At 27.2% G+C, this 18538-nt stretch overlaps 1 protein-coding gene across 19 annotated transcripts in view; it reads left to right on the top strand.

The window, feature by feature from the left end:
• LOC107445917 (protein hu-li tai shao) overlaps positions 1-18538 on the top strand; it is a 75724-nt gene that overhangs the window by 12359 nt on the left and 44827 nt on the right. For 11 of the 19 annotated variants that reach the window (XM_071187625.2, XM_087155511.1, XM_071187622.2 and 8 more), the window contains 2 exons: positions 13963-14139; positions 17349-17634. In XM_071187625.2, coding sequence (XP_071043726.1) covers positions 13967-14139; positions 17349-17634 — 459 coding nt within the window. In that variant the 5' untranslated portion in view covers positions 13963-13966. Of the gene's footprint in view, positions 1-8023; positions 8166-13962; positions 14140-17348; positions 17635-18538 lie in introns of those variants that run through there. The other 8 variants (XM_087155508.1, XM_016060413.4, XM_087155510.1 and 5 more) reach the window with 6 other exon arrangements.

Genomic DNA, 18538 nt, shown 5'->3' with positions numbered 1-18538 from the left:
CCGAAATGAATATTCTTCGTTCAGCAGCATAGGCTCAATACCAAATATTTGTACGTTGCATCTCTAATTTAGTAGCAACAATTGCTGTTTATTTTTTTAAATTAAATTTTTTTATTGCAATTTTACAGTGTTGAGCATAATCTTGTCTGTCTTTACGATTTAAAAACTCCTTGAAAAAGTTTTTTGCAATAACCGGATCCTATTTGCACAAATTCACAAAAGCCGGATCCTAGTTGAAAGAATGTGACTTGACGTTTATTTTATATTCACAAATTACGAGTAATTTTTTCACAATTTTGACAAAAACGGACCTTTCACAAAATGTCTGGACAGACCCCTGGCTTAAGTCAAGTTTATATTAAGTTTCTACCTGTTAAGTTAGCGTGGTTCGTCTTTCGCGTATTGTCTAAAAAGGTTATATTTTTCCACCGCAACATGAACTTCAAACCTTAATTACTTTCAGTATCTTACAACTTTTGAATAGTCCGTAATCGATGCGTGAAACGATTGACCTTAACCGTGATAACACTTCTTGTATCCTTGGATACCGTAGAATGAAAAAACTCTTAAAATTGCAGCTGTTGTAGCATATGTTTGTATATAATTATTGAAATTAGTGGCGAAAACGATATAGTTCATTGCTTTTTTCTAGAAATGTATATTTACTGGACTGCCGTTGCCTTCAGCGATAAAAATGCTGTCTGGCCGATTTTCTTTTCAACGTATCATTGTTTGACCGCATTTCCGTTTTTCATTTATTTTTAACTTAATCTGAAAAGATATCTCCTTTAGTGCGAAACCTGCTGCTAAGTATGTCGAAAGAAGAATGAGATCTTTGCGTAATCTTTTCTCAATTCTCTTGAAATGAATTGTCTGTTAAGGTGTGTTGCATTTCGGTAGTTCTCCTTAATTATTAATTTTACCAATTGTCACGTTCTGGAATAAATCCAATTAGGCTGCATTGAAATAATTTATAAATCACGAATTTTCATTTTAAATTTAATTTTTATCGATTTAGTTTTTGATTCTAATCTCTATTCAACCGGTGAGAAGCTCAAATTATTCCAAGTAACAATTATTTTAAACAAAACCTGGAATGATGCTGGAAATTTTTTCTGGCCGTCAGCGAAGAGTGGTCACGATCCAAATTTATTCTTATTTTTAAATTAATGAGAATTTGAAATTTTATAAGAACTGAGCCACTTTACCCCGATTAAGTAACACACAGTTCTTGTTGGGGAAAAACCATATTTTTCGTTTTTGCAGATGATTAGTTGCTCAGAGATCTGAATGGTTAGCAGTTTCCGACATGTCTTGAGGGTCCTGCTTTTGTGAATTTGTGCAAATAGGGTCCTGTTATTGCAAAAATTGCTAAAAACCTTTTCAAGAAGTTTTTAAATTGTAAATCGATACAAGATTCGGCTCAACAATTGCTGCTACTAAATTAGAGATGCAACATACAAATATTTGGTATTTAGCCTATACTGCTCAACACAGAATATTCATTTGGAACGAATAATGGAAATAAAATCACTCACATTTTTAATAATTTAAATTGACATATTCTAAATAACACACTTTTAATGTATTATGCATTAAGTAAATTTAAACCATTCTTAAATTTATATTTTATTTAAAAAATTGCCGGAAATTAATTTTTATTTACATAATATTAATTAATTTTATGAATAAATATAAATTGATCAATTATCTATTTACAAAAAGAATATCATTTAATATCAATAAGAATGTGCACACGATGTTTGTAAAAGTAGAAATATTTTCTTAGAATACTACATTTGGAGTTAGAACTTAAAGGAAACTTGGAAAACTTTGTTCTTTTCGAACTGTCTTTCTCTCCCCCCCCCCCCGGGAAGGGTTTATTCGATTAACAAAACAATAATGAAGATAAACAAATTTGTGAAGGGTCCGATTAAAAGATAAATTATTTTGTGGAGAGTCCGTTTTTATGAAAAGATATTTTGTGATGGGTCCGTTAACGAACCCAAATTTCCTCTAAACAGACCCCTTATAATTGTGGTGCTTTTCACCAAAAAACGCTTTCTTAATCCTGATGAATTTGAAAATATGGCTTATATTTCCAGGATAAATAATTTTGGGAAAGCTGTGGTTAAAAAACTATCAACAGACTGTATAAGGGAGCTCAAAGCAAATTTTTGAAAGTTAAATTAAGAAATGATTCTTGATAAAATTTCTTATTCTTAAAAAAACAGCACAAGTTTATATTATGCTCGTTGAAGTTATTTTTCTTCGATTACGTTAAATTACTAAATAATGAGACTGTTATATAATAACCTCATTAACAATCCATATTATGTAACATAATGTAGGGTAAACGATTGACGAGACATATCTAGTAAAAGTGTCAATAATATGCTTTGTTAAAAATTTCTATGGTTTTTAACCTTACCAATTATTTCTTTACTGTTTTGAATCTTATACTTCCATTCAATTCTTATGATTGCGGATTGAATTGCTACGATTTACTCCATTTTTTGAATTATCTTAATTTTAAATGTTTTGAAGCATTTGGTTCAGTCAGTTTTTTTTTTTTATATATATCTAAAAGAATTTTTCAAAATAATTGAGATGAACATCTACAAACGACATTTTTATTAAAATTTTGTTAAATAGAATTTAAACAAAATAATAGAAGTGTTTCGCGTTTTGCTCTTTTTGTTTTTAGGGATTAATCAATTTGTTCAGTGAACGGTTCATGGTTCAATTCAGAATTCACTTTAAAATAGACTTACTAGATTTTCAAGGAATTCTTTAATATTAATGTAAACAAGCACATAAAATAAAAATAGTTTTCGTTTATGCGGGTTACGCATTGTAATTTCAGCCTTGTATGTCTTGATAGATAGTGTTTTTATTTTGTGTCATGTGAACTTTCCGCTCGGAATGAATATTTTTTAGCTGGAATAAATTGAAGTATTCAGTTAACTGTAGTCAATGATGTAGAACGAATATATTACAACATCGCTAAGTGGTTCAACAACGATCATTTTTTTCCCTTCATTATTTGATGTATGAAATCATCTGTTACTAAATAATAGAATTGTATTTTGAGCATTAAGTTTTCTTGTTTTTATGAATTGAATTAGGGGGTACCGAAAGATAAAAATTGATTCTGGATTAATTCCATTTTTTTAAAAAAAGGTGGGACCACCTTTTTAAATTTCTTTAACGTATTTGAAATATGGATTAAAATAATTAAGGTTTAGTCTTTGCACTTTCAGAATGACTCTAAAAATGCATTATATGTGAATGAAGAATAATTTTTTTTCGAAATATATTTTTATTTAAAACACGTTTTCATGATGTTTAAAATATTCCTTCTTAATCACTAAATATTTAAAAGAGTTAGTGCTGCCGTTAACACTGTATAAATTTCGAATTTGTTTTGGAGTAATTAAATAGCTTATGTTGACTGTTTTTTTAGGCATATTAAGGGTGACTAATCAGTTGCCACTAACCCTTATGACTAAAAATAGCAATAAAAACAAGAAACTACGAACTTTCTGTAAATTTTCGGACTAGTTTTGGAGAAATGAATTAAATTAAAAAGAATTTTTTTATTTTATTTTATATAATCCCGCAAGGTTGTTAACCTTTCGTGCAATGTATAAGCGTGCTCAGCTCAGATAGTAAAGCTATCTGAAAATTATGCATACAATTCTGAGAATTGGCGAATGATAATGAGCAGGTGGCATATCCCCTAATATTATATAAATAAAAGAACGTTTATTTGTATTTAAGTTATTTTATGTTAAAGTTTTTTTATTTATTGATTCATAAATTTTTTATTGTTAGAACGGAGTTCACCAATTTTTTTATTATAAAAATGAACCCTTCTCAATATTTTTTATTTTAAAAATGGACGCATCACAAAATTCTTTTAAAAAACAGTGGATAGCTTCTTTAATTCATAGTTGTAAATTTACAACTTCTTGAAAGGTATGGTTTCAGTGCGTTTATATTTTTTTTCTACAAAAACAGGACCTTATTTTTAAATATTCATAGAATCAAAATCTTGGCTAAAAGAATTCGATTCTACGGTAATTTTACATTCAGAAAATTAGATTTTTCACAAATTTACAATAACAGGACTTAATCGAAAGTTTGAACAGATCCCTGGTTTTTTATTTATTTTTCAGAAAATCAGAAATACAGGACTCGCTTAAAAAAAAAGTAAAAATGAATAAATAAATAAAAATATATTGATTAGATTTGTCCTAATTTTACTAAGTTTGGAATAATTCCCGCTTAAACATAAGTGGTAAAAAGCAGGCGATCCAAAGTTGATTCTGCTTGGAATTTAAGTTGCTCTCCGTAGCTTTTAGTGTTCAAATCCTGTATTTTATTTTCATAGTCTCGAAGTTTTGTTTTTAATTGAAGGATTAGTTTTTTATTTTATTTTTTTGCTGTATTTTAAGATGAGATCATCTGCTTTCATAAGCTGCCTCACATATCATAGCAAGGCCCGGAAAACTGGTTTGTAATGCTTCGGGCATTAACAAGCAATTGAACTTATCCCTATTGGAAAAATAACGCTAGACGATTATAAAATTCTTTTTAAAATTTTTGTAATATGTGTAGCGACTAAATGTATACAATTTTAAATGTTTGGATAAAAATTAAAACATGTAATTTCTATATGCTTAATAATGTTTTCTTTATTCTAATTTTATTGGGATTTGCTTTCAATAAGCATTGGGATTTACTTTCAATAAGCACTGGGATTTGCTTTCAATAAGCATTGGGATTTGCTTTTAATATTTTGAAATATGTGGATTTTAAAAGAGCTTATTACTTTTTGTAAAAAATGAATTACGTTTTTCAATCGCTTGATTTATTTCAGTTTTCTGTTTAGGTGTAATTTTAATTAATGCTCATTTTGCTTTAACTTCAAATGTATTCCTTCTATCATTGGGATATAATTATCATTTTTGATTGTTGTGTTAGTGGCATTTGATATGTGAGCCTATTTTCTTAAAAAAAAAATTTAACCCATTTTTTCCCCCAGCAGCCTTTATTTTCATCTTTAAGACTTTTTGCAGCTACTTTGATGTTTTGCTGCAAAATGTTTCTTTAAAATATTTACCGTTGAAATGTGGGTTTGTTACTTATGTAAGAAATGCTTAAAGAAAAAAAAAATTGGATCATCTTGATAACTTAAGCTGTTTTTCATATGCTAACATGCATCCTTTTAATGGTTCAGGTAGTAAATTTTAAACATGCAAATTATTAGCTCAGACACAAAAGCACAATTTCTTTGAATAATTATACCATTTTTTCGACGATTTCGGATTTTTGATCTTTGTTTTAAAGGGGTAGCCGTAATTTTATGGTGCGAATCCTTTTGAATTTGTACTTTTTGCGTTTGGAATATTTTAAGCTAATCAAATTTTTTCCAAAAAATTATAAAGAGTATAATTATAAGAATTCATTGCATTTTTTTAAAATTTAATTTATTAATGATCGAAAATTTTGAGTTGTAATATTTGCCTTTTTTTTCCAACTTGGGTAATTTTGAGAGATAATATTCAAAATGGAAATGAAATCCGGTTAATATTTCTCTAGTAGCATCGCGACTTTTTTTAAGCTTAGTTAATTAAAAACTATTCAGCAGATTTCACTGGAAAGTTAAAATTAATTTTATCAAAAGTAGCTCAAATATCCGTTTACTAATTTTTGAGAACAATGAAGTTTCTTATTTTCTTTTCCAATTAAGTAGCGTAGTTGCGTCAACTACTTAATGCAGCCAAGCAATCAAATCAGAAAATATTAATTACTTTTAACAAATTGTAGCATAATTATAATGTAAAAAAGTTAATGAAATATTTGATTGGACAATTGAAGCTGGCGTCTACCGCAAAATGATAAATATTACTGATGAGCAAAGAATCTTTTAATACGCATAATTTATATTAAATTTAAGCTTAATTCTCGTCATGGACTGAATTAGAAATATGTTATTCTTTCTATTAATTGATTCGGTTTTTAAAACTTGTGCGTTTTTCCGCAATTAGTATAAATTTTACTTTGTCACTGGTATTTTTTAAAATTGTGACTGTATTTTATAAAAACCTTTATGTACACACTCATGTTTTATTTTGTTATTAATAATATTAAAAGTAAAAATTTTTTCTCTTCATTCGTTTTTTACGTTTTGTTATTTCTTAAACTTAATAAACGTTATAATGACTAGTTTTCTAAATTTTTAATTTTTACTTATTCTTAAAAGATCTAACATGTGTTTGGAAAAAAAAAAAAAAAGAAACTGCGTCATACTTTATATTTGTGGATATTGCAGATTACAGCGGATGTGGTTGTAAATGTGTGAGATATGCATGATTTAATTAACAAAAATATTCTGTCTAGCTGTCTTTTCGATGCGATTGTTTGAAGTAATAATGATTGGTAGATTTAAATATGACTTTTTTATTGACATTTCCAGCTTGTAGTTCCTTGAAAATATTTCGTGGAAACCTTCCGCGATTTTATCGTAGCTTGTTTTTGTTGCTATATTTTACTATTTTTAACCTTTCGTTATATCCTTTTAATGCAATTATCATTCAATTTGTTTTTTTTTTTTAAAACTAAAACTTTGAAGATAATTCCTTCTTCCTTAATTGAAATGTTTATTCATTTGAACTTGGATGATAAATATTTTTTTAACCTTTGAGTTGAATCTGATTGCTAGAACTTAGTGTTGCAATTATTACTAATATATATAGCTCATATTTTTATTGTTGAATTAATTATTCTGTGTATAATGATTTATTCATTCGGGGAAATTTATATGTAACTTTTGAGTTTTTTTTTAAAAAACTTTTTTGAATACACTAGAACAGGGTTTGTGTTTTTTTTTTGATTTTTTAGAAAAAAAATCCGATTTTTTTGATTTGATTTAAATCTGATTTTTTTTATTTAAATCAGATTTTTTTTATTTTTATTCAAATACACTGTAATAAATTTAATTTATGATTAAAAATACTTTTCAACAATACAAATTCTTCGAACTGCATAGGGAAACCCCGCGGTTTAGGTGGCACAATTTCGAGATTCTGTCTAGTTTTTATCTAATATCCAGTGACTTAAACTTTTTTTTCCATTAAATAAAATTCCTTAAAATATTTTTGTTTTAAGAATTTTGAACAAAAATCTTTTTAAATATGTTGTATACATTTTAATATTGGACTATAGTTTTTCTTTTGCATGATATCTTTATTTAATGCATTCTAAACTATTCTTAAAATTTCACAGAGAAATTTATCATTATGTATCTCTAGCTGAGAGCATTATTTTGCAAAACTTATAAGATGTTATTAAAATCGAAACAAATCCCATTTTCTCTTTAACATTTTGTGATACTTTTGTTAAATAAATTGGTTTACTTAAAAATAGCACACTTTCATTTTAAATAATAACTGCTATTTAGTAAAAGCAGAGAATTTGAAGATTAGTTGCGCTACTCAGAGTTACTAATGATAAAGTGTAATGTAGTTTGAGAGGTGCAACTTAACGTTACGATTAACTTAAAAATTTTTTAATTATAAAAGCTTCTGAAAGTTTCTAATATTAAATTTAAACTCCTAAAAAACTTTTTTCAATTAGTTAGTTTATTTTTCGCCCCCAATTCTCTTTCTCCACTTAAAAGTTTAAGGACATCTTGGGCTCTATCCTTATTTTTTTATTTATTTATTTATTTTTTTAAATCTCACGAAATGTTAAAGTTGGTACCTTAGTTTTATTTTTGTATAAATTTTTTTTTTTTAAAATTCGAAATCATATCTTTGGAAATATTTCTTTATACGTTATAGTTTTCACCTTATGTAACGTCGAAAACTTTGATTCGTATTCAAGAACTGCATCTTTTAAAGGGTTGAAGTATCTAAGTTAATATATTATTTTTCTCTATTGCATTATGTCTTCTTGCACTTGGCGCCAATAGTAAGAAAAAATGAGGCAAACCACGTACCTACGATTACGAAGTAGCTAGACGTGTGTGATGTTTCAAAACACGTGCTTCGCATTTTAACCATGATCATGTGTTTTAAGTGAAAGTTGACCCGCATGACTATTCTGTACCAGATGCAATCGTTATTCGATTCTTAGAGGAATACTTTCATTATGAAGTGAGTGAAAGCTTCATTATATTCTATTGAAAAAATAATAGGTTAAGAAATTTGAACAAAATTTTGTAACTCAGATTAACTGTTAGTTAAATAGTTTGTTTTATAGTTAAATAGTTATTCAAATAGATATTGATCTAGATATCCAAATAGATATTGATTTACATATTCAAATAGATATAGATATCCAAATAGATATTCAAAGTGATTGTTAAAATTTGCGTATACTATACGATCGGTGACGATGAGTTTTGGTCATCAATAATGGAATTTTAATTTATAAAATCATTGTCACTAACCATCAATTGACACAGATCTTCGTTAGTTATTTAAGGTTAAAATTTGCACATCAATTAAAATCGTTTTTGATATTTGTTGAAATTTAGCTAAATTTTAAAATTTTTACCAGTAATCACCGCTGTAATTAACACGGTACTTAGATCTTTGTGAGTCATTCAGCTTATAAATTTATCAGTCATTTAATATCGTTAATTATCTATGTTGAAATTAGCTCTTTAAATCTTTGTCAGTAACCATGTTAAATTGGCTCATAGATCGCTGTCAGTACCCATCATTCTTATTCAATTGGCACTTAGATGTTTGTCAGTTGCATACTGGTGTGATTTTCATATCGCTAAAAAATGTTGCCCGTCATCATTGTATTTTGAAAATTATTTCGCTTAAGATCGTTGTCTATCCTTATCGTTTTAGCTTTGGGAATTCGTTTATTATAAAATTTATTTGTTCATTAGTCCATAACTATTTTTTGTTGCGGAAAGCTGTAATAATAAGCTGTTTTTTGTTTTTGTTTTGGCTGATTAAGCGAAGTCTTCCTCTCGTTGTTTATTTTAAACGATCTTTATTTTTTTGCAGTGGAAAACCTTGAAATTTCATTTTTGCGGCTGGGATAACGTCAGATTGATGTATCATTCTCTCATTTATTTTCTTGTACTGAAATCATCGCTATTAATGATTGCTTTTTAATGTGAAGCTACTTTCTTGGCGACTGTTTTGAAGTTTTACGTTTAATTCGGTATCTTTTTTTCAAAACGTGTTCAAAACGTTCTGTTCGTTTTTATATATTTCTTTTGATTATATTCATTTTTTTTATTGTTGGAATATTTTTGATTATCTCCAAATATTTTATTACATTCAATTTTTTTAATATTTTGTTGATAAGTTTATACTTTGAAGAGCCCCCCTTTGTATTAAGCAGTGAGATATTCAAATAAGAACATCACGGAACTAACGTATGAGATACACTTGACAGAAATCTTATTAGTTGACTGTAAAAATTTGAGTGGGAGCCTAAAATAATGCTACCGATAATAAAGCTACTGATAATAACTTATCTTTAAGTAACTTGATCACTATTAGCTCCTGCACTGATCGGAAAAGCGAAGTGGATAAACATTTGTGGTTAAGATAAAGAAAAAAGAAAGACAGAAAATATAGACTTCTTATCTTTAGAAAGTGATAAGAAATGTGTCCTATTGGTTATTGTGTCTGGTGAACAAAGTATTCTAGCTCAGCATCCTTTTTTAATTTTAGTAAGAGTAAATTGTGGTATTTGAAAATGCTGTTTAAGTGTAATTGGGAAAAGGAATTGTTAAATCCTGTTTCTATTCTATTTAGCTCCAATTAAAAATTGTTCCAAAATAAATATTTTTCTCTAAATTTAGCTAAAACTGCTGCAACATGCAACAACTTCATTTTTTTTTCTTCGAAATTGTATTAGATTTGCTTAAAAAAGTTTTAGTAGTTAAATTGAAAAAATTGGTAGTTTTAATCAATTTTTTACTTTTGATATCGCAGTCCGACAAAACAAGGACACAAATCAATACATATTTATTTCTAATACGATTTCTAACTAATGAAAGTGAAATTGTGCAATGCGCAAAAAGAAAAAAAAAAGCTACCCTGAATAACTTTAGATTTAATGATCGGATCTTTATGTTCAAGGACTCAATCTTAATGGTTTGAGAGGGTGACCTCAAATATACTAATCAATTAGTACAGACGATATTTTAAGTTATGAAATCAGACGCAAAAATATACTTTCTTTGAATAAACATACCTTTTATTCAACTGATTCGGATTTCCGACCCTCAAAATATCAGGGGGAGCTGCAATCTGACAATTATGGTCCCCATTGTTTGGTCAGGAGAGCAATTTAAAGTTTGGGCCTCTTAATGTTAATTTTGTTTTTGCATATTTTACCATATCTCAAGATATTTTTGACTGAATTGAAATTTTTTTTAAACACAATTATAAAATTCGTTTTTCCAAAGATAATTCCATGTAAAAAATAAATTTTAGTAAATGTATTTTTTCTTTTATTAAACAATAGTCGTAAAATTTTTGAATTGTAAGTTATAAAATTTTGTATGTCATTTTAAATTATGTAATTTTACATGGCAAAATACAAAATTTAGATGAAATCGGATTCGAATTCTTGCGAAAGTTTTAAATATACGACTTTAAGATTCCCAGGGTTTGGTTGGCCTGATTTTTCTTGATAAATATATTTTGTCCTTATTTGTCCCGATTTTTAGCTTTTTGTTATGATATTCTTGATTTTCGTGCGCATTCAAAACATCCAATTTTCATTCAATAAATGCGCATATTAAAATAATAGATTTGAAAAATCGAAATCAAAAGATGTCGATTTTCCACTGAACATCTTTTCATTCGAATTAATAATGCTGGTAAAAATCGCTTAATTGGATTGTTTGAACTTAGGGACCGTCCCCTAAGAATATGTATGCTTTAAATTATGTTGATTAAAAAATTATTTTAATTAAATTATGCTTTAAATTATGCACAACAATGTTTCACTTGCTTTGTAAGTGGCCCTTCCAAGTAGATTAACGAAGGGCAGGGCTGTGTGCATATTTAATCAGGTTAGCAGCAAATAGGATAATTTTTATACAAACATTAGTTTTCTAAGCACTAATTTTTTTTTAATCAGTAAACTTAATAAGATATTTGCAGAAAATAAATACTTTTATTTATTCGAATTTATTTAAAAATAAAGAAACTGATGTTTTTTATTAAAAAAAACTATTGAAGAAAATTTAATGTTTAAACAAAAATTAAAACAAATCCATTATATACAAAATAAAATTCAATACTTATTTAGTATTATTTTTCATTTATTTCTATTTCTTGAATTATTAGAGGTTTTAAGAATTAAAAAAATATTTTCTTTTTAATTTTTTCCTGAAAAAATCACTTAAGATAAAAAAAAATTGAAGCAAAATAAATTACAAACAGTAAGCAGCTTTATATATATACTCTCATTTTCCTAAGTTTTTGAATTTGAATTTTTCACGAGGCAATAACATTATATTAAAGTATCGGGATTCTAAATATCACATACAAATGCATGGTGCCAACTACCGAATCAACAAAAAAAACATTACGTTAAATTATGCACAAATAAATTGTATCAAATAGTGATTATTTAAATTTGCGATTAGAAATTCGCTTGTCATATTAACATCGTAGTTATAGTAACGGGATTGTAAAAATCGCAGAGAAAAGCATCAAGCATTCAATAAAAAAAAAAAAAAATGAATATATGATGAAATTAGCACAAGTAAAGTGAGCCAAAGTCATTATTGAAATGCGAGATTTCAAATTCGCATTTCGAAATTGAAATCAGAATTTTTTAAAATATGTGAGAATACATCGCAGAAACTGCCGAAAAATGATCAGAAAAAAACTTAGATTTACAATGATATTGGCACAAATTAAGTACGGCAAAAAGTGATCCATTAAATGTGCGCTTTAGAACTCACGATTCGTAATAACGTAATAAATGTATCGGGAAAACACGTGGAAATTAGTAGTTATAAATTCAATTCGATCTAAACGTCACTTGGATTTATGATGAAATTGGAAATACAGTGCATGTCAAATTATTATTTAAATGGGTGATTTGAAATTTGTGTGCCCACGGGCAGTAGGTTGTGCACCCCTACTTTAAACTCACCACATTATTCAGTTTTTCACACTTTTGGAAATTGTCATTTTATGAGAGGAAACTCAATTTACAATTCTACATTATCAAGCCTTTGTTGTGTCGATCTGGGGGCAGGTCATTAACTTATTTATTATTTTCAGCAAAATTAAGGATTCTTGTTGGGGGAATTCTTTAACTCAAAACCATTGATTCGTCTCTTTCATCTGATTTAAATAATCTATTAATAAAAATAACCTATTTCAATCAACAATACAGTATTTATATTATCGACGTATTAAAGTGTGGTATCATCTGCTAAATTAATTTTGTGCAAAAATTTTAAGCATCGTATTCACTGTTTATTTAAGATTATTGATTCCCGTACTTAAAAATGATTTAATTGATGAAGTCTTTATTTTTCTCCTTATAAATTTGAATTAAAAATTGGTATGAGGGATTCCGATTTATTGATCTCAAAGTATTGAGAGTTGTTCAGTGTTCTATTTAATCAAATTATGTTGTGAAATATTATAAAAACTATTTTTATTGTTTGTTTACAATAAAATTTGATTTTATTATACTTACTTAGAGCAAATTATACTTTTTTTTAGTTTTTTGTTTGCCCTAATTACAAGGAGCTAATGCATAATATTTCAAAAAGTGCTCTAATTTTTGTTCTGATTTTTTTGAAAAATGTCTTGATTTTTCTTTGGTCAACCATATATGAGGCCTACTCTTAAGCAACCCCAAGGGGGAAGGGAGTAATAGTTTGGTATCATTGAATGTATCTTTTGAAAATACTCTGCTTGTATGTTTTTAGGTTTTTGATCTGATGTGTATTTTTAGAGAGATTCAAGTTTTCTTTTTGGACACCTTGAATCATATAATAATAATAATAATAATAAATGATAAATCATAGAAGTTATCAAGATTTGGATGTTTTCTGACTTTTGAATTTTGATTTTCTTCCAAATAGTCATTATTATTTTCTCCCCATTGTAATAGTACCTAATGCAAATAGTTTCGACATGTTGAAAAAAAGGACTTGAACTTATTTTTGCTGTATTAGTTATGCCTGTGTTTATTTCAATTGCATTTTTCTTTATTAGCACTATATCCTACTGTAAGCAAAATGTTTCTCAATTTTCTTTCTCTAAATGGAGTGGTACTTAGCATTTAATGAATAATTTTTATTTTTCTCTTGTTCTATTATCTATACTGTACAAAGGGGAAAAAAATACGTATTAAATTTTTTATTTAATAAGATTTTAATCCATAATGTTTCAAAAGGTAAATTTTAAAAATCTTAACTATATTAGATGTTTAAAAAAAGTAATGTATTCTCCCACCATAAATATTTGTTATTTTTGTTCTAAAACGAAAATTTATGCCATATTTCTCAATTTTTTTTAATTTTGATATGATGAGCTGGTTAGTAGGCAAGTGAGTTATTTAAAATATCTTACCAGGAGAGGGTCACAAATATCAAAATGCCCTTTGGAAATGCTTAAAATAATCATAAAACTGTGAAAAATGACTAGATTTTTTTAAAATTTCTGAAACTAGGGACAGAACATTTTTGCCTCCTAAATAAAGCCTTAGCTGACCTTTGGATCTAAGTAGAGTTTTAGTATGGCTAAATAAGTGTGGAGACCTCTAGATTAGAATATATTGATTACGAGGCTGTATATTTTATTCTCAAATGCTTTTATGAATATTTATTATTGTATTAGGCATTGTTAACAAGCTTTTGATACGTAAATTTTTTTTAAGCATTTAATTAAAAAAAATATTTATTCTGACTATTTATTTCAATCTGTTTCTCTTTTATAGAACCATGTCTGGTGCAAATGAAGTTAAAGTTAATGGAGTGGTGGAGGAGAATGGTCCTGTTCCAACATATGATCCAGATGATCCTGAATGTCAAAAACAAATGTGGAGACCTGCAGACATAAATCAAGATATGAAGGAGATGGAAAGGAGAAAACGAGTGGATATCATCATGAATAGGTTACTTTTGATTATATATGCCAGTAGTCACTAAAGAATGTGGAAATATAATTATATTTTTAAAATATATTTTTTATAAGATGTGAGTCTCCCATATTACAGATTATCAGTTACAGTTAATCAGTTACAGTATTTTAAAATTATGCAGTGTTCTTTTTAAGTATCTTTCTTAATCTGTCTTTGGAATCAATATTTTATCGATAATGAATTCTCTTTTATTCATTGTTGGGAAACCCAGTGAGATATAAACCTCATGTGGTACAATCCCACTATTTAACATTAAGAAAAAAGGACAAATTAAGTTAGATATTAGAAAATTAAAACTGTTTTTGAATTGTTAAATTTATTGGGTTACTCTGTATCAAGTATTGTTATTTCCAAGTTTGAAAAAATGTATTGCACATGTACTTAGACTTGCCAAATTAAGCTCTGAAAAGTTTCAGATAAAGAATTTATAAATATGAAATAAAAGAAATTATGAAAAATAAAAAAAATGAAAATTGTGAAAAATATGACAACCAAAGCTGATGTCTTCAGGAGGTACCAGCTCCGGAAGCCATAAATACAAAACCTTTTCTATCGAGAGAGCACTGCAAATGTCTAAATTGCTCTCTTTGTACCCCAAAGGTTTTGCCAAAGTCCAGGAAGAGAAATTACATTACGAAATATAAAATACATTAAGCAAATACAAAAATATAAAATCAAAACTAATACTTAAGAATAAAACGCTCGTATTTGAACGTATTTGAAAACTTTCACAAAATACTTTCTCTTAAAACTTTATTTTTGTATCCCGTAGGAAACAATAAATTCATAGTTTTGTATTGATTTTTTAATAAAATTTTTAATTTTTCACGTTATGTCTACATTTTCACAAAATAGGTACCTCTCAGAAAAACCTAAACAGATCCCTGAAAACATATCCTATAACCAAATTATAATACTGACTACCAAGCAACTACCGTATTTTTCAATTTTTGTTTGTTTCAATTCCTTTGGGAATTTCAGCTGCATATCGCGTTTTTCCACCGGAAGTATAGTTTTTAATTGCTTTAATTATTTTGAATTCTTTTCTAATTAAATATGAAATATTTATTTAGCTCAGAAAAGACTTTAATTTGTAATTAGTTTCTGTAAAAGAATATGTTCCTGAAAAGTTATGACATAAAAATTAACACTTGGCAAATCCAAAGCTGTTTAGAATATGAAAATTGATCTAAGTACAACACAGATATAAAGTTCTTAGAAAAAGAAAAATACACATTTTGATACACATTATAGTAATTTCCAAAATATTTTGTCAAATCTAATAACTTTCCTTGTTTTTGATATACTACCTAGTCTCTGTAAAATCCTGATGAAGCATTTACTTGTCACTAAGTTATGCTATGCCAAGAATTGGAGCAGGTAGAAAAATGTTGATTTTGGTTGAAATTAGTAAATCCATTTGTATTTAAAGAAAAAATAATCAGGTTAAACACTGTAGCAATTAGAATAAACTTCTTATTTTCTTGAAACAGCAGTAAGGAGCTTTCATTTGTTAATAATGACTATTTTATCAAATAAAATATCAAAACACAAATTTAGAATCGTGGAAAAGAATAGGCAACTGAGAGGAAAAGGACTCCTAATAATGAACACCTTCTCTTTTAAATTATAAAGTATAGTGGTTTTTAGACGCTATAAGCATTTTCTCAAGATGAGTAAGCTGATTTGGCTAGTAATAGTTATTGATTATTGCTTAGGTACTTTTTTTCACAGTTTCTCTGCCTCTTATGAATTTGGAATTCAAATTAAGCTGACAGTAAAAATATAAAGACAAACTATTTTGGTAAATCATTTAGGAATTCTCTCCCTGATTGCTATCGCTTGCCAAAATCTGGAACAGCTTGCACAGTTTTTTTCCAGATTGCTTTGCCTTTTAAACCCGCTTAATTGGCTCTTTACATAAAAAATAATAAACACTAATTTTACAGTTTGTATAAACTAAGGAAATTATTATAATTGGCTCTTTACATAAAAAATAATAAACTAGTTTTACAGTTTGTATAAACTAAGGAAATTATTATAAAATAATGTATAAATAATGAAAGTATTGTTAAATCTAGACGAGCATAGAACATATATTTTATCGTTAACAAAAAAAGATAATTTGATTCCAAAAAAGCAATTTGAAATAACTTTATTTAAAAAAAAATGAATTTAAGTGCCTTTTAGCATTTATTTATTTTTTTAAATATTAATATAATTATAATAAAATTTTTTAAAATAACTTAAATATAATATAATTTTTTAAAATAGCTTCTGTAGCAGGAGTTATTTGCACTTATAAAAACACAGAATTATTTGTCTCTGTTGCTGAATGGAAGTGAAGTCTGCAACAGAAGTTATATTAATTTTTTTTTAAATGGATACACATTCCTAGCATCCTTGCAAGGGAAATGTATTTTTTTTGAATAAATATATATTGATGTAATTAATTCAGAATTGATAGAGTTGTAGTTATTCCTCATATTTAGATGTCTTATGATTGTTAGTTATTTAATGAAGAAATAATCTGGAGTGTAAGTTTATTTTTAGTTAAATGCCTATTTCAACAACCTATCAAGAAATGTATTCCTCAAGATAAACACAAGTTTCATAACCCTGATTTGCACTAGTGGTATTTCTTTTATGTTTTCTCATTCTTTTTATTTTTTTCATCAGAATTAGTTTAATTTTTGTTTTTTCCTTTGAGGTTGAAGTCATGTTCTCAAAATTTTTTACTTTGCTTTTGTCTTCTGAAAAATATCTTGTTCAAATTAACTTCTATTCTGTCCAATTCTACTTCAATATCAATTCTAATTACAACTAATTTATTTAAAAAGTCTGAACACAGTTTATGGTGAAAATATCTTAATTCTATATCAAGAAAGTGAGCTTTTCTTTTTACTTCATGGTACACTTAAGAATCTCCGCCTTAGATGTAATTAAATATATGTTATACGAAGACTTAAGTTAATATCTAACACATGTTATGCTACTAGGTTAATTAACTGCTAATGAACTGTTTTCCTGTTATTAGATTTATAGAAGCTGATAAAAATCTAATTTGTTTTTTTCCTTTAGATTTTATTATTTCTAATTAAATTGTTATTCCATATTATATAATTCTATGCATTGAAAATTTTTTTTCTTCTTCTTCTTACTTCTAATTTTTTGTTTTACAGTCAAGTTTTCCGTGAGGAATTAGAGAGGATTATAGAATCCCAGATTAATGAAGGATACCTTCCCGCCAATTTAGCTGCATTGCAACAGGTGACAGACTTGTTATTACCTAATCGTCAGTCATCTGGGCTTCGATCTGGACATTGTGTAATTCCTATTAATGATATTAGAGGTGTAGATGGTATTCGTTATACTAAGATTGAAAAACTGCTTAGATGCAAATTAGCTGCTCTGTACAGATTAATTCATTTATATGGCTGGTCGCAATCGATATATAATCATATTACGGTAAGTAATACTAAGCTTCTTTTGTTTCTTGTGCTAATGTTTAAAAATTATGACCAGGGGTCCTAGACGTTTTGTGAAAGGTCCTGTTTTTGTAAAATTGTGAAAAAACTACTCAATTTGTAAATATAAAATAAGCGTCAAGTCACATTCTTTCAACCAGGGTCCTGCCTTTGTGAATTTGTGCAAATAGGGTCCTGTCATAGCAAAAATTGCTAAAAACCTTTTCGAGAAGTTTTTAAATTGTAAATGGAGAAGATTCTGCTCAACAATTGCTGCTACTAAATTAGAGATGCAACATACAAATATTTGGTATTTAGCCATTACTGCTCAACACAGAATATTCATTTCGGACGAAGAAGGGAAACAAAATCACTCACATTTTTAATAATTTCAATTGACATATTTTAAATAACACAACTTAGTTATGTATCACTTTTAATGTGTTACACATTAAGTAAATTTAAACAATTCTTAAATTTATAATATTTTACTTAGAAAATTGCCTAAAATTAATTTTTATTTACATGATATTCTATTAATTCTATGAATAAATATAAATTGGTCAATTTATTTTCAAAAAAAAAAAATATCACTTAATGTCAGGGTTTGTTGATTTAAATCAGCTTGATTTAAATCACGATTTAAATCATAATTTAAATCAAAAGATTTTTTTAAAAAAATCATCGATTTAAATCCACTGATTTTTTAATATATATTGATTTTAAAAGTTAAAAAACAGTGTTTTAACTTATTGATACTTTTCTTTTCTTAGTTATAAAATTTATTTTAAATAAATTGCTGCATTAATTAATTTTAGTAAATGAAATTACTTTCGTTCTTGGTGTGTGTTAAATTCCAACAACTGTGAAATTGCAAATAAAATGTTAGTTAAAATTCTACTGTT

This window comes from Parasteatoda tepidariorum, chromosome 11 (assembly GCF_982258835.1).
Source record: "Parasteatoda tepidariorum strain Cologne lab strain chromosome 11, Ptep-v5.0, whole genome shotgun sequence".
NCBI classification, from domain to species: Eukaryota; Metazoa; Arthropoda; class Arachnida; order Araneae; family Theridiidae; genus Parasteatoda; species Parasteatoda tepidariorum.
Note: the sequence above shows the minus strand (reverse complement) of the source record. Positions and strands in the feature narration are given on the sequence as shown.